This window comes from Physcomitrium patens, chromosome 3, assembly GCF_059467195.1.
Source record: "Physcomitrium patens ecotype Gransden chromosome 3, ASM5946719v1, whole genome shotgun sequence".
Taxonomy (NCBI): domain Eukaryota; kingdom Viridiplantae; phylum Streptophyta; class Bryopsida; order Funariales; family Funariaceae; genus Physcomitrium; species Physcomitrium patens.
Window position 1 is genome coordinate 25,256,167 of NC_143412.1, and position 14,368 is coordinate 25,270,534.

Below are 14,368 nucleotides of genomic sequence, written 5' to 3' on the forward strand. Positions count from 1 at the left end.
TTTAAATATGTGTACTAATTTCACTATTTAAATTTGAATTTGAATTTTAAATAATAGTCGTTAACAAAATAAAAACATTAATAAAAAAAATTATGGTGTAAAATAAATATTAAAGTATATCAGTTTAAATCTCTGCAACATTAATATCTCAAATTGATATTAGAAGTTTGAATATGAGTTGATTTATACTTAAAGAAGATGTTGGATACAAAAAAAATCTTAACTATCATTATGATTTTTTTTTTAAACATGATTTTTGTTGTAATAGTTACATTTTAAAGATATCATTAGTTTTGTAATTAAATTTTTTATTAAAAATTCGTTTAATTTTTCTTGATCAAAAGTCAGCATTATAGGTATAAATAATACTATTGTAAGTTACAATAAATTATAAGCCTAAATAGTTAAAGAAAATAATAAAGGATTTTGTTTTATTTTATTAAGGATGTTCATGATTAAATATTTGAAACATCTTTAAATAGTTAAATTTTAATGTCATTTTTTATTGTAAATAGAAGATCTAAGTTTTCATTAGTAACAACAAGAGAAGATAATAAGTGATATTAGAGATATTGTATTATGTGTTAAAAAAATTCTTAAAGATGATATTGAAGTAATTTAAATGTAATATCAAAAAAAATGTAGAAAAGAATAATTATTTTGAGATTAAAAATAAAATAAAATAAAATAAAATAAAGTTGATATTTTATTTATTTATATGTAATTAATTTGAATTGACTTTTTTTAAATGTATATTTAAACTTATTTTAATTTTAATTTCTTTTTCATCTACTACTTGAAAAAATTGAAAAAAACTTTATTAATTGTGCTTAAAAAGATTTGCAAGAACCTCACTAATTTGTCCATTTACTAGCAACAAATTATAATGTGGAACTTATACAATTTATTGAATTGACTTCTATAGTCTTTGATGACCCGCAAGTAACAACAATAAATGTAGCCTTAATTGTAGCCTTGTTATTATTATCTAATTAAGATTCAAAATAAAATAAATGATATCAAAAGAACCAAAATATTCCACTTGTAATTTGACCATTACATAACATTTATTTGATGTGCCAAGTTTTATGAATTTTTAATTTTATTACACTAGTAAGTCTATATGACAAATATATTTATTATAGTTAGTGAAGAATCAATAGCAAGATTTTTTATAATTAAATGAATTTATTTATTGCATCTAGATACATAAATCATATTTTAAGATTACATGTTAAATAATATTGTTAATAAAAAAATGTATGTTATTGAAATGACGAATTAAATCTATAAAATATCTTTCCATTTGTTTTTGAAATTTTAAGTTGATCTTTTAAATATATTACTTTTTAAAGCATCACTTCTAAAAATATCATACTTTTTTTAAAAAATACTACATATATTCTAATTTGTATATAAAAATTCTCTATTTACTTTAATATAATGGTTCAAATATAACTTTCTAAAATTCTTAAGAACAAAGTTTTGCATGTATTAAAGAATGATGTGTCTGTAGATTGACATGGAAATATCTAACTGAAAGTAGTCATGGATGTTTCTAACTTTGCATCACCGTGGTCAATACATAAAAATGTAAAAAAAACTAGTTTGTTTTTGTTTTTTTAATTTTTAATTTGTTGATTTTCTTTTTTTAAATCACGTTATTACTAAGTGACTTCAATGTTAAGACTACCAACTAGTTAAAAAATAAAATCTGACTATAACAGAAAATTTTGAAAAGTACAAAACGTAATATGAAAAATTAAAATCTTAGTGTATGTTACTCACATGTGGTTTCAGTCCTAAAAAATGCAGGAGAGCGGGTACTCGCCGAAGCGACATTTCCGATGATGTTTTGAGTGGCAGCTGATTCTGGTAGGCTGACAGAATTCCCACCGGTTTCCGTCGGCTATTGTTGGGATTAAACATGTGCGGAATCTGTTGCACTCACGGGTGCATTCTCATAGCCACGTCCTGCATTTATGTCAGACTATAACACTGTCTGCCGCAAACTTTTGAAGCGAGAGAAACATGATTAGGAAATTGAATTTTCTTAGTGTGGGGCTTGTTCCAATGCTCGCTACATTGCACTACATCGAGAATATTCTTCCAAGACAGGGATGTACAAAAATAGAAAGGTAGTTTGGTTGGTGGGTTTCTGGTAAATGTTACATTTCGCAATTAATGAGTCTGAGTTCGAGGATGCCTAACAACTCAACCATGCTTTCCAAAACGCAACGACAAGGACTCGGGAACTGCGCGAACTCAAGTTGAGACTTATTTGAGTCGAAAAGATCTGCAAGTTTGAATGTATTCACTGGAAGCGAGCACTAAGCAGACAAATAGGTCTGTTAAAAGTTGAACACATCGCCAGTTGGTAGTTAGTATCACAAGCGATGACGCTAATTGCTTGTGGAGGGAGAGTGAAAGTACTGAGTACTCCTCTATGCCGGAGGTTTAAGTGAGCGATGGTTTCCAGATGCCGTCAAGTTTTATGTTGACGAATTGGATCAAACAATGAATCTAAAGCCGATTTCCGTAAAACCTACTACTCATGATGTCATCCTCCGATTGCGATGATAGTATACAAATACATCACAGGGGATCATCCTCACTAACGATTGATGTCGATCGAGTCGGAAATGCTGAACCACAATTCGTGGCCTTGGAAAAGTAGAAAAGGGATTGTACACCCCGCAAAGTTCCACTGGATAAATGCGCGACGTTGTCAGATCTCCTATGCCGGCTCAATTCCACCGCAAAAGACATTAATATGCTCCGCTATTCACAAATGTTGCAGAGGCAGAAACGCATCGACGTGATCACCAGCTATGGCCAGAAGTGCGAAGGTCCCGAATCGTCCCCTTAAGCTCAAAACCTCACATGCATTACAAGGAGGTAGCTACTGAAGGAAGCAAACGCCATGGACACACTGCCAATCGACGTCTCTGGTCTCGTGCTCACGAGGTAGTTCTCTGTGCACGGTCAAAACCCTGCTACCGCGAAGGTATACGATCAGAAATCCCCAGAGGATCGGAGGAGTCGTTGCGAACTTGGTGAACTTTGTAAGTATTAAGCGTCTGATGGTGGAACCCATAGTGCTCAAGAATTTGATTATCCGCGAAGTTGAAGGCGCGCTCCATGTGCTTGAGGCATCGATCTGTAGCATAGTGACTGGTCCCGTCCCTACCGCACGGCTTGCAACCCACGAAATGCGTCACAAACGGCCACCGAAAAGAGTTTTTTTCGCCACCACGCGGGCCGAGTTCCATCAATTCCTCAAGCCGCTCCACCAGCATGACCCAGTAACCATGCAAACAGTAAGAATGCTCCAAAAATACCTTGGAACCCCACTTCTCCTTGTTCATCGCCAACAAGTACACCAGTGCACTCTGGTCGTCTGCTTCGAACTCCGGCCGACCAGCGAGCGTGGCGGTGAGAAGCTTGCCAGCTTCCACTCGAACTGGACCCTTGGGCCCCATTCGCGCCCAAACCTCGAGAAGATCGAGTGACCACTGACAGTTGCGGAAGAGAAAACTACCGGTGTTGAGTCCTAACCAGCTTTTCTGGTCGTAAACCTCGTCTTCCAGCCCGTGCAACACCATGTTGTAGCTCTTGTATTTCTCAATGGGAATCTCAAACGTCATATCTGTGAAGAGTGCGTCCGAGTCCATCCACCAGATCCACTCAATCTCCGGGTGCGCCAATAAAAGCTTCCGCAGCAAGGGCAGCTTCGCCCAAAATCCCGCCATTTCGATGTCCAAGTGCGCGATGTTGTAGAAGATGTCGATGTCATGCAACCGGCAGTAATCTATTTTATTCTTTAGCGCCTTAAGCAGCTGGAAGTTGCCAACGGGATTCTCACACTGCTTAGGCTGGGAGCCTGTGACGAGCAACATTCGATCCTTGCCTCGGAGATTACTGTTCTCACCAGGGTGCTTCGAAATCCACTTCGCGCGCTGCTCGTCCCAGTTGGTGATCGTAGGTCCTAGAGTAAATGGCACCGATGGGTCCCATTCCACGTCCGGTATATCGTCCATGTCCAGAGTCAAATCGAGAAAATGGGTTTTGTCGACGCCGCTGCCGATGGTACCTCGAAGGACAAGTATAGTGACAACCCCGCACAAGATAGTAATGCGCGAGTTGTGCAGCGTCCTCTGAAGCATCTTACCAGAGAAAAACCCTGAGCGCTCAGGCGCGGGCGGGTCGGGCCTCATTGTGAGATAAATGAGACACCTGACCTTAAACTACCTGGATTTCGGACCCCACTTTCAGACACCCAATCGATATGGCCACGGAATCGTACGCCCCAAGCTGCCACGCTCAGACTCAGCATGAACGTATGCTAAAACCCAAAAATGTGAAAGGAGCAGGAACGGAGAAGAACCACAGAATGAAAGCCACTGGAGTTCCAAGCACGCTCTCTGCTTCGCATCGAAGTAGCTAAACGTCTCTACAAATCACACTCTACAAATCACACTCCGACCAGAAAAAAACAAACAGACAAACAAAACACACGCACAATAAAACCTGCTTTGCACCTCCTCGCCTTCCAGCCACTCCTCCCCTACCCGCAACCATTTGCAGATTCCAGCTCCATAAGGTCCGTCTGCGAGGGTACGCACATCCCACCACACCCAGCTTCTATAAAAACTGGCAAACTTCGGGGCGTAGAGTAGACCTCGTAAGTTGAAGTTTACCGACGACCCAGCAAGCACGAAAACAAGCAGCTTCAACCCAGCTGCCAACGGTCGACTGTAGCCTGCAAATAAGATCAGATTCGAACAATGCACGCATCCAGTTGACGAGACAACAAAGAGAGAATCGCCTTCCCCCCTCCCCTCAAAGTCCTACGGATCTCTGCGCTTCTCCGCAAGCTGGTAGTGATGGCAGCTCCAGCAAAAGGAAAAGGCACATACAAACATGAATAGGGGGAAAAACAAAACGGGGGAGTGAGATTGAGAGACGAGAGGGAAAGAGAAGGGAGAGACATACACAAAAACTGGCGCTTTCCAGCGGCCAATCTTGGAAGTAGCTCCCATATGAATGAAGTTTCCTCGCAGCTCTCTGGCGACGCCTATCTTACGGGTGAGGGAGTGGAGGATGAATGTATTTTGGATGTCATCCATCCGATGAAGGGAGGACCCACGCATGCATTGACAGGGACTGACGGGTCCTGGGGTGTGGGTGAAATCCATCGACGCATGTAGCTGGGCTCTTGAAAATCGAAGGCGTTCCAGCGACTCACAAAAAAATAAAAATCTCTAGAATTTTTTATAAATTATATAAAATTTAAAGATATAATTATTGATTACAAGGACTTTGTTTAATGGCTAAAATAAAATTCTATAATTAGTATATTTTTGATTTGTACCTCCTCAATAATGCTCCATACATAATGTTTATTTTATTTTCTATATATTATCTTGCTTTGAGCTAACATAATATGTATATTTTTTTGTTGTTTTTCTATTTTTTATAAAATAGTTTATAAATTTAGGTAGGCAACTTGAAATTTTTAAATTACATTAGCATATTTTTATTTAAATAAATATTCTATTATATTTTCTTAACTTAGGCTCTAATACTAACTTATAAGATACCAATTCATGCAATCAAATTTTTGAAGGTTGAAGCTACATCCACTAAAGAATACACGTTGTACCATATAACAATATAGAAGTGCATATATGAATCCAACTTGAATAAATCCATTGAGGTATTGAAAAGGATGTAATCTTAAATAAAGCTTAACTTTTTGCAAAATTCCTTAAGATTTTGATTTTGTTCTATCAAACTTCTTGGGCATACTAATCCTTGCCTCTTTTGTGCTTGTAGAAGAAAGATTTTCTGAATTTGGTTGTAAGATTGATCTACTTGCTTTTCTAAATTATACAACATTTTGGCATAGACTCTAGACTTCTTTCATAGGTGTAGAAATAGTACTTCTATTCTTGGCATTAGTAATGCATGAAATTTCTACCCTAAGTATATTGACAAGCTTGTGAAGATCTGTGATAGTTACAAGCTATTTTTAATTCTACCAAGTGTAGCATCTCTAATTTTTTCTTCCATTTTCAAACAACTTAGTAAATCCATAAGTCAAATTACAGGAAGGTAATCCACAACTTCTAATGTCAAATGAAAATTTTCACAAAGAGGGCTAATCTACATTCTTTATTAAAAAAATTATTGTTGAAAAACTAAATTATTTGTTTAAAGGTGGATAATCTATAACCTTCAAAATACAATAATAGAAGTGAGATAATTCACTCACTTCTAAAGTAAGATAAAAACAATCAGTTAACACTTTTGTCAAATTGTCAAGGACATAAGTCAAAATAAGAAGAACTTTAAAATACTCTTGTGTAACTTAAGAAGAATAAATATTCACTTCAAAAGTAATATAATATTAAGACTAGAATTGCTATTGTTAAAGACAAAAAGAACATATACTCTTGAAACTAGACAAAAAAGGCATTGACAAGAGTAAAGAAGGTTTCACTCTTGCCTCTACATATACTATCTGACTAGGAATTACGTAACAACTTTCTATAAGACTTTGAACATGTGTCCAAATTCTAAGACACCTATTTTAACTTGCAAGGCAAGTTTTCTATATATGTACTACATAGTTAGTTTGTTCCAAAAGCTATCAACACATATAATATGTGGCTAATTTGTTGACCAAGTTTCTAACCTCCAAACACGTGTAAAGTCAAAGCCACATCTATGAAGCTTTTAGGAAGCTTTTCTAAAAGATATTATGAAATTAATCTAATTATACTTACTTCTACCTAATCATATAGGTAATTATTAAAGTAAATATGTATGTCCGTGACACATCTTGATTTAGTAATAAAATAAAAAGATTATTTATTATTTAGACTAAAGAGACTATGTACAAATTAGAATAGTCTTTTTAAACCTAATACTAAGAAATTGATATCCATCTTTATGACTTTAATTGGATCCAAAGTTTAGTTGATCTAAATATTTACTTCTTTCAAAAATATAAAAAATACTATCATTCTTATAATATTTGTAGATGATTTACTTGTGACAAGAAATTCAAACAAACACATCAAATAAGTCAAACTTTGGCTTCAAAATAGATACAAAATAAAGAATCTTTGAATAATTTATAAGTATCTTAGAATAGAATTTATATAAACAAATGATGGTATTTTTATGTATGAAAAATCATATTGTCTAAAAATCTTCAAAAAAATTAGTATAAAAAATCTTATATCTAAGATTATATCTCTTTCTAAAGATTACATATTTAAATTAGATACTATAATATTATTAATAAATATAATTAGTTATTAGCATGTCATAGAAAAAATATTTTTTTAATCAATTCTTGGTTAGACATTAATTATGTTGTAGGTATTGTGAATTTATTTATGTCTATATTTAAAAAAATATAAGAAACTTATTACTTTTACTTTTTAAAATAGAATTATTTTACTTAAAAAACCAAGTTAAGAATTTATTACTTTCATTTTTCTAAAAATAATATTAATTTGGAAGAATTTGTACACTCTTACTACTTAGAATGTACTAAAATCAACAAATTACTAAGCGCCTCTTTATTTTTTTATTTATTTTAGTATTAGGATAAATTTTATGGTCAAACAAATGACAAGTTGCTATCTTCAAAAGTAAAATTGAAGCAAAGTATGACTTTGTTTGAAAGAACAGAAGAAGCTATATACATTATACAAACTCTATTAGAATCACAAGTTGTCTTCTCTATCTATATCCCAATTTGATGTAAGGATAACATTCATAAAAACTTGGTAGATGCATTCAATCCTACTTTATACAACTTGCATTTTAATTGTGACAATCAAGAGACAATTGAATTGACTAAAAATCCATTTTTTAATGCAAGAACAAAATATATTGAAGAAAAACATCACTTTATTTAAAGATACATATTAGAAGAAGAATTGAAGCTCAAATACATTCAAATTAAATAGACTTTGAGCATGGAAAAGTTCTTGAGGATTTAAGAAGCTATTGGCATTGAAAGCTATCAACAATGTAATGGAACTTCATATGGGGAGGGTTGTATTGTTTTTTGTTCAACAGTTTCATCTGTCTTATGAAGAGCAACTGCAATGGAGTGCAGGTAGAACACAAATCATGTTAGACTCATTAGACTTCATAAATGGTTCTTTTCCTAGCTGTAAAGAATTGGTAGGCACTTGGTGGGGTACTGAGAATGCGAAGAAACTTTCAAACAAATTGAATTGTTGGGCATCCCAAACTCTGAAGTATTTAAATGACTCATTACATGCACCGAATCCTGCAACGCTGTAAAATCAAATCGGATTCTAAGTTAACCTACTCTCAGAACCTTCTAATCGTTTCGTCTTTGCTCGTGTAGTTTTATGAATACCTGTTTCCCAAGGGTGGCTTGAGAATGTATGGTAAAAATTCCAGTAGACGCCTGTTCGTCGCCTATCAAATAACCGCTCGGCACAAGCTTGAGAAATCCTCATGTAGGTGACCACTGATTAACCATGCACCAGTTGTGTGACTTGCAATAATACAACAATGTCGAACTGTGAAGATGACCATTATTCAAAGAACCATGAGTCTTTGAAGCCACTACGGTTTTCAGTAACATTGCATATTCTCAAGGTCGTTCAGGTGTATGAACGCAACTGGTGGGATTCTTTCATGGTGATATTGACGAGTACTTTCAGTAAACAAGAGATGCAACAATTAGATAGGGAAATTGACAGAGATCCCTGCCTTCCCCAATGAACGAACCCAACTTCGACCTCATCTGTAATCCACATTTCACAACAAGAACTGCATCCGACAGGGTCAAGGAATTAGTACTACAGAAAGGCACTTAAATCGGAGAAGAAACAGCTACAGAGTCCATTTGCTGATGAATGAACAGATTCCATAAGCTAATTACTGATGGCGAGCAATAAGCCTCGAATCCTTGCCGGACCTGAAAACCTTGCACCAATATTAATGTTTTGAAATAGTGCACAACCAGCACTATGTCGCCTACACAACCAGCAAATGCAGAATCGACGAAAGTATTTAAACTTTACAGAACAAGGGTGGCTCGTGAATGGAGGGTCTGTAGGCATGCAGAGAGCCAGATCATTGGCAAGATACATTCCATCCTACCCTTGCTTCCACTGGACTGAATCTTTTATGGTTGAAGAAGACTCTTGTGGTGGAAGAGCGTGACGTTAGTACGAAAAAATGCTTGTGCCTTGACCAATGAAAGAATAGTATGCATATACCGCAGTAACATTTATCAGGTCTGCTTGAATACCGAGTAACATGAAATCTTCCTGAAACTGCTTGTTCAGATACTCCATTTCCAACTGCCAGTTCCCATTCTGCAGAATAACTCGAGCTGAGTACTAGTGGCAATGTTCTACCGACCTGTATGTTGTCGACTCATCTATCACCCCGATGAAGCTTGTCTGTAGGCGTAAGGGAAGTGATGATAGTAGTCCCCTAGTGCAATAGAAATTAAAAATGGATCAGTCGACAACATTTTGTAAGATTCAAAGTTATGTAAATAGAACGTAGTGCTTCACCAGAGGTCTCCCTAGTAGGAAAAGCAACGATTGCAGTAAAAATCCTCATAAATAGGACTTTGGTAGAAAGATTGGTTTTGGAGAAAATCACCACTGATTTTGTGCCGACCAAAGCAGGCTTTGTTGATGTGCACATCGTAATCTTATCAATCTCACACTAGAATTTCCTCAAGGCTCTTGGCTACACCTGTGTTGAGACAGATCTCTGTTGAGATAATTCGTGAGAAATGTGAGGATGTGTGAAGTGCAACTTTTCGAGAATGTAAGCAACTGTTGCACCCACAGCCTTGGTTTACTGAGTTAAGAACAGCTTTCTCGATATGATATTTGGAGACTGTGTACAGTTACACGGTCCTCAAGTTATCATTTATTCCCTTGGCACGAAGCAGATCACTGTTAGTCATTTCCAATTTATGTTGCTTGCGTTGTACCCCGCCTGCAAATCTATTACAATTAATCAGTCTCAAGATTTAACAGTAGTTAAGCATTTCAGAAAAATACTTTCAACACACTTGAAAGGATAATACACAAATGATGCTCTAGAAATAGTTGACAGTTTGAATAAGCAAGCTGCAAAATTTGATGAAAATAAAATGCAGGTCTAAGAGGAAAATTTGATGAAAATAAAATTGATATAAATTTTAAAATATAAAACAAGATAAATTCTGAAAAACCAGGACGTATAGAAAAACATTAGAGTGCAAATTATGGAAGCATCCAACCCTTGCAAAAAATTTAAGGGAGCTCGTTCGAATGACAAGTTGTAACTGAGGAGGTGGAGTGACCCTCAGAAAATCTGGGCAGAGCACCAACCTTATCCCTTACATTTTCATTAGGTACACTCTTCTGCATAGGACTTTTAACATCACCACCCAAAGCTAGCCAAAGACATGGCTCAAAGTCTGCTGTTTTTCCATGAAATGATAGATTAGCCACGCACGAGTGGTGACCGAGTCCAAAATGTACAGGCTGCCTCCTTCACTCCTGCTCTGACTAGGAGGTTCAGCTTCAACATTTCTTTGGTCAGAATCTGTAGGAGCACTTTACTCGTACTTTGTAAGAAACATACGACTCAAGGTGAAGTCGCTAAGAGTAGACAAGTCAATATGAAGTTAAGTACGACGTGAAATGTAACAAGGTGCAGTATCAAACTGCCCGATGTACCTGTGATAGATGTGGTAAAGTACCTGAATAAGGAAACGCAGTCTTTCCAAGTATGCAAGGATTACAATCGACTCCCAGTTTTCGGGATAAGAATGTGAAGAAGCCTGGAGAACACGTTACCAGACATAACCTATCTTTTAGACGTGCGTGTTGTCACAGGATGATTACAGTTCAGACATAGCATTCAGACGTACAAAAGAGTATAAAAAATCAATCACATGCTGGATCACGTACAAGACAAGAGATCATTCTTTCGATGCCATAAGTTCATTCACGATCAGAAGTGAAGACAGAAATGATACCCCAGAACAAGCTGTATGACCCAAGTCCCGGGCGATTCCATGCGTATCCAGCCCAGTCGAGGTCAGTCCTGCTCGTCCACCATCGTTTCTGACAGAGCTGAGAATATTCTCTCGAGATACTCCTGACAGATTCGTACAAACAGAAGGCTTGTGCAAAGTTGCGATTTTGAACGTTTGCGATTTGTGCTCCATCCACATCTTTGTCCCGTACGACTCCAACGGTGTCATTCAGGACAGTGACTCGTAGTGAAAAGAATTCAAAACCCTAGTCCCTACTTCTCCAAGCCAGTTCTCTTTTGTCCAAGAGAATCCTACATCGTTTGACATTCAAATCTCTGGTTTTGAAAGTCGTGGATCGTTGAGAGCTCCTTCTTCCAGTAGGAGACCTGAGATACGACAGTGCAAGGCCTGACATGCTTTCGGATTACAGAACCGTCAGTGTGTAGCGTTCTGACCCCATGTGTGTGCAAAGGAACTTGGAGTATGCGTGGGTGAGGACGCAGTGTCGAATGCATGCTTGTCCAGTGCAATAATTCCTCACTCAACGTTTCTCACGCCTTGTCTCTTCTTACTGCGCTTAGGAGAATCTGCATGTGGCGCGTACTTTGAATAGCCGTCTACCATGAAATTGCTAATTTCATTATCATCTAGATGTGACAAAGACTGCTGGCTGTTCTCTGCACCCGTGACCCAGGTGCATTATTAGATAATTTGAATCAGAATTAAGTAAGCTCACTTTCCTAATTGAGGTGCAACGAGGTACTCAGATTGTGGTCAACATATCAGAACCGGCTCATAATATTCAAGGCTGACTGTATTCAGGACTGGCTTTTAGAGCTTCCTGACACAGCTTCTAGTCAAAGAGGATGTTGAAGCGCCATTCTAACGTAAGAAAATCATATGCCAATATATTTGTCAATAATGATCCGAGGATCCTCGAAAAGAATTTCGGCATAGTCAAGGTTACCAAACAGTGAAGTTAAATGAACAGACCGTTTGGATGGGAACTAATCTTTCTGTTCAAGAGAGTGAGATTCAATTTATTCATTTGATGAAAACGATTTTTGAAAAGGAAGAGATTATATTTGGAGGAAGGATACGGCCTATTGAGAAGATAGTATAAATGCTTCAGATATGCATACGGACACAAAGAGGATGTTGTTACACCTTAATACACCGCTTCCATAAAGACAGAGAAGAATGGGTTAGAAGCGTAAAACCCGAAAGTTCATGCACAATTTGAGCACCAGAATGATCGGGGTTGGCGAACAAAACTGACACACGTTCATAAAGATCTCAGTAGTACTTCTTCGTGCTTCTCAACAGCACTTGCACACACGACTGCCAGTCAAAGATCAAGCAATCGAGGAAGTGATAGTAATCCCAGATAATTCCTGACAGATCTAAGAGCACTCTCAACTACATGTCACGCCGTCATTCACACTTCATAACAACCAAGGTCGATAGCCCCGGTATCAACTCCACATCCTGAGATTGAAGAACTACACACAGTCCTCCTCTACACAGTGACAGTTAAAACAGTGCAAATATGTCCATCCACTGCGCCAGGAACTATACTCAAATGTTAAGGGCGACATTGAACGACTAGAAGAGTCTACCTATCCAGATTCGTCATTCAATATAACAAAAATTTAGAGGTTCCAGACTAGAAAGTGGAGTTGCGAGGGATGTAACATAGCCAAAATCCACTCATCGCATCGTAAATTTAGACTCTAACCATCAAACTGTTTCACATTTCTCATCGTACAACCAAGAAACTAGAACTTTAAAATGCTAAAAATTCGATCCAACGCGAACACAAAAAGCACCGGCATACCTCAAGCCCCTGCTCACTCTATCGCTCAATGTCGTTTATTCAAATCGGAAGGGTTTGAATTTGCAGAACATTCCACGACGGTGCCAGCCTCCCGCCACAATTTTGAACAGTGTGAAACAGCCGCCAATCCACGATGGCGACGTCGATGAGATCCCGACGAATGAAGTCCTCAGTTGGAAGCTGTCGTCGATGATACCCTCCCGCAAAAGAATGTCAAAGAAGACTTTAAAGTTAAAGCTTGAGAAAGCAGTGGGGGAGTTTTGGCGACTCTCCCCTCGTCATCAGCTTCGTCCTTTAAATATTGAACACCACTATTTTTTCAATAAAACATGCTCCATTCCATACAAATATAAAAATATTTAATTTTTATTATTATAATTATATATAAAAACTTTTTAATAAAACACTTATATATATATATATATATATATATATATAAAATGCATTGCTCATACTTCCTTCGTATATATTACCTTATTGTTTTGTGATAAGAGAGATGCAATGAAGAAAGTGATATTTGATGATTAACAATCACAATCTTTTGCACACTAAGAATGTACACTAAACTTCATAGCAATTTTAGTCTAGAGAAACATGATTTGATTTTTTCAATCAAAAGATTATTTGCTCATCACATGTTTAGGATTAGAATAGAATGCATCATCTTAGGGAATTAGTTCACAAAGAGAGACATATAGTTGGAACAAGATAATCTTAGCCTTGCAATAAGCACCAATGCGACTAGCGCCAATAATAGCCTTCATTAGTTAAATAAATTGATCTTACAAAATAATGTATTTACAAGAGGCTTCACCTCATGTTTGCAAAGAATCAACAACTTGTTGATTGAAACAGCAAATGCATGGAACTTTGTGTTAACAACATGTTTATGCATCAAAACTGGTATCATTTTTCAAAGCTTTCTCCAACAACTAGCACAATCTTGCAAAATCAATAGTATGATAGAGCCATAGTTTTCAATGAGCAAGGACTTTGCTAAGATCAACAACTACAACATGAGTAACATTCACAATATATCACATGATACACAATAGCAGTGGATTCAATGCACAAGTAGGCACAAAAGTGCAAAAGAAGTGACAAAAGACCAGTTTCGCTAATTGCCAAGGTTAATTAGAGGCTTCTATACTCAAGTCACCACAACAAATTCACACTGAAAAGATAAGGAATGCTTGGTTAATATAAACTACTACAATTTGTAAGAAAAGCAATTACATTGGCCATTTCTCAAGCCCAAAATTCTATTATATATATATATATATATATATATATATGTGTGTGTGTGTTTATTTATATTTAGGGTGTTGCTAATACCACTAGAGTTTTATTATTTTTATGATAGTTTATTTTTAGTATTTTAAAATATTAAGATTAGATATATTTTTTGTATGATAGAATACAAAAAAAATATTAGAAATATTTATAAATTTTTAATGAAATTATTTTTTAAAAAAAAACAA

At 36.3% G+C, this 14,368-nt stretch overlaps 2 protein-coding genes across 7 annotated transcripts; both read right to left on the reverse strand.

The window, feature by feature from the left end:
• Positions 1-2,256: 2,256 nt before the first annotated feature.
• LOC112280703 (putative xyloglucan 6-xylosyltransferase 3) lies at positions 2,257-5,044 on the reverse strand. 2 transcript variants are annotated; one of them, XM_024516521.3, is made up of 2 exons: positions 4,531-5,044; positions 2,257-4,251 (listed from the first exon to the last, which is right to left on the reverse strand). In XM_024516521.3, exon 2 carries the CDS (start codon positions 4,215-4,217, stop codon positions 2,997-2,999), a length of 1,221 nt encoding a protein of 406 aa, XP_024372289.1. In that variant the 5' UTR covers positions 4,218-4,251; positions 4,531-5,044; the 3' UTR covers positions 2,257-2,996. The 2 variants fall into 2 exon arrangements, with proteins under 2 accessions (XP_024372289.1, XP_024372288.1); XM_024516520.3 differs by having other exon boundaries at positions 4,523-5,044.
• A 3,201-nt stretch (positions 5,045-8,245) lies between these two features.
• LOC112279717 (uncharacterized) lies at positions 8,246-12,922 on the reverse strand. 5 transcript variants are annotated; one of them, XM_073532601.2, is made up of 5 exons: positions 11,051-12,922; positions 10,772-10,852; positions 10,398-10,590; positions 9,676-10,028; positions 8,246-9,501 (listed from the first exon to the last, which is right to left on the reverse strand). In XM_073532601.2, the coding sequence occupies exons 1-3, from the start codon at positions 11,276-11,278 to the stop codon at positions 10,513-10,515; spliced, it is 387 nt and encodes a 128-aa protein (XP_073388702.1). In that variant the 5' UTR covers positions 11,279-12,922; the 3' UTR covers positions 8,246-9,501; positions 9,676-10,028; positions 10,398-10,512. The 5 variants fall into 5 exon arrangements, with proteins under 5 accessions (XP_073388702.1, XP_090105475.1, XP_073388701.1 ...); XM_090249349.1 differs by having other exon boundaries at positions 9,676-10,020; positions 10,410-10,614; XM_073532600.2 differs by having other exon boundaries at positions 10,410-10,614.
• Between the last annotated feature and the right edge of the window lie 1,446 nt (positions 12,923-14,368).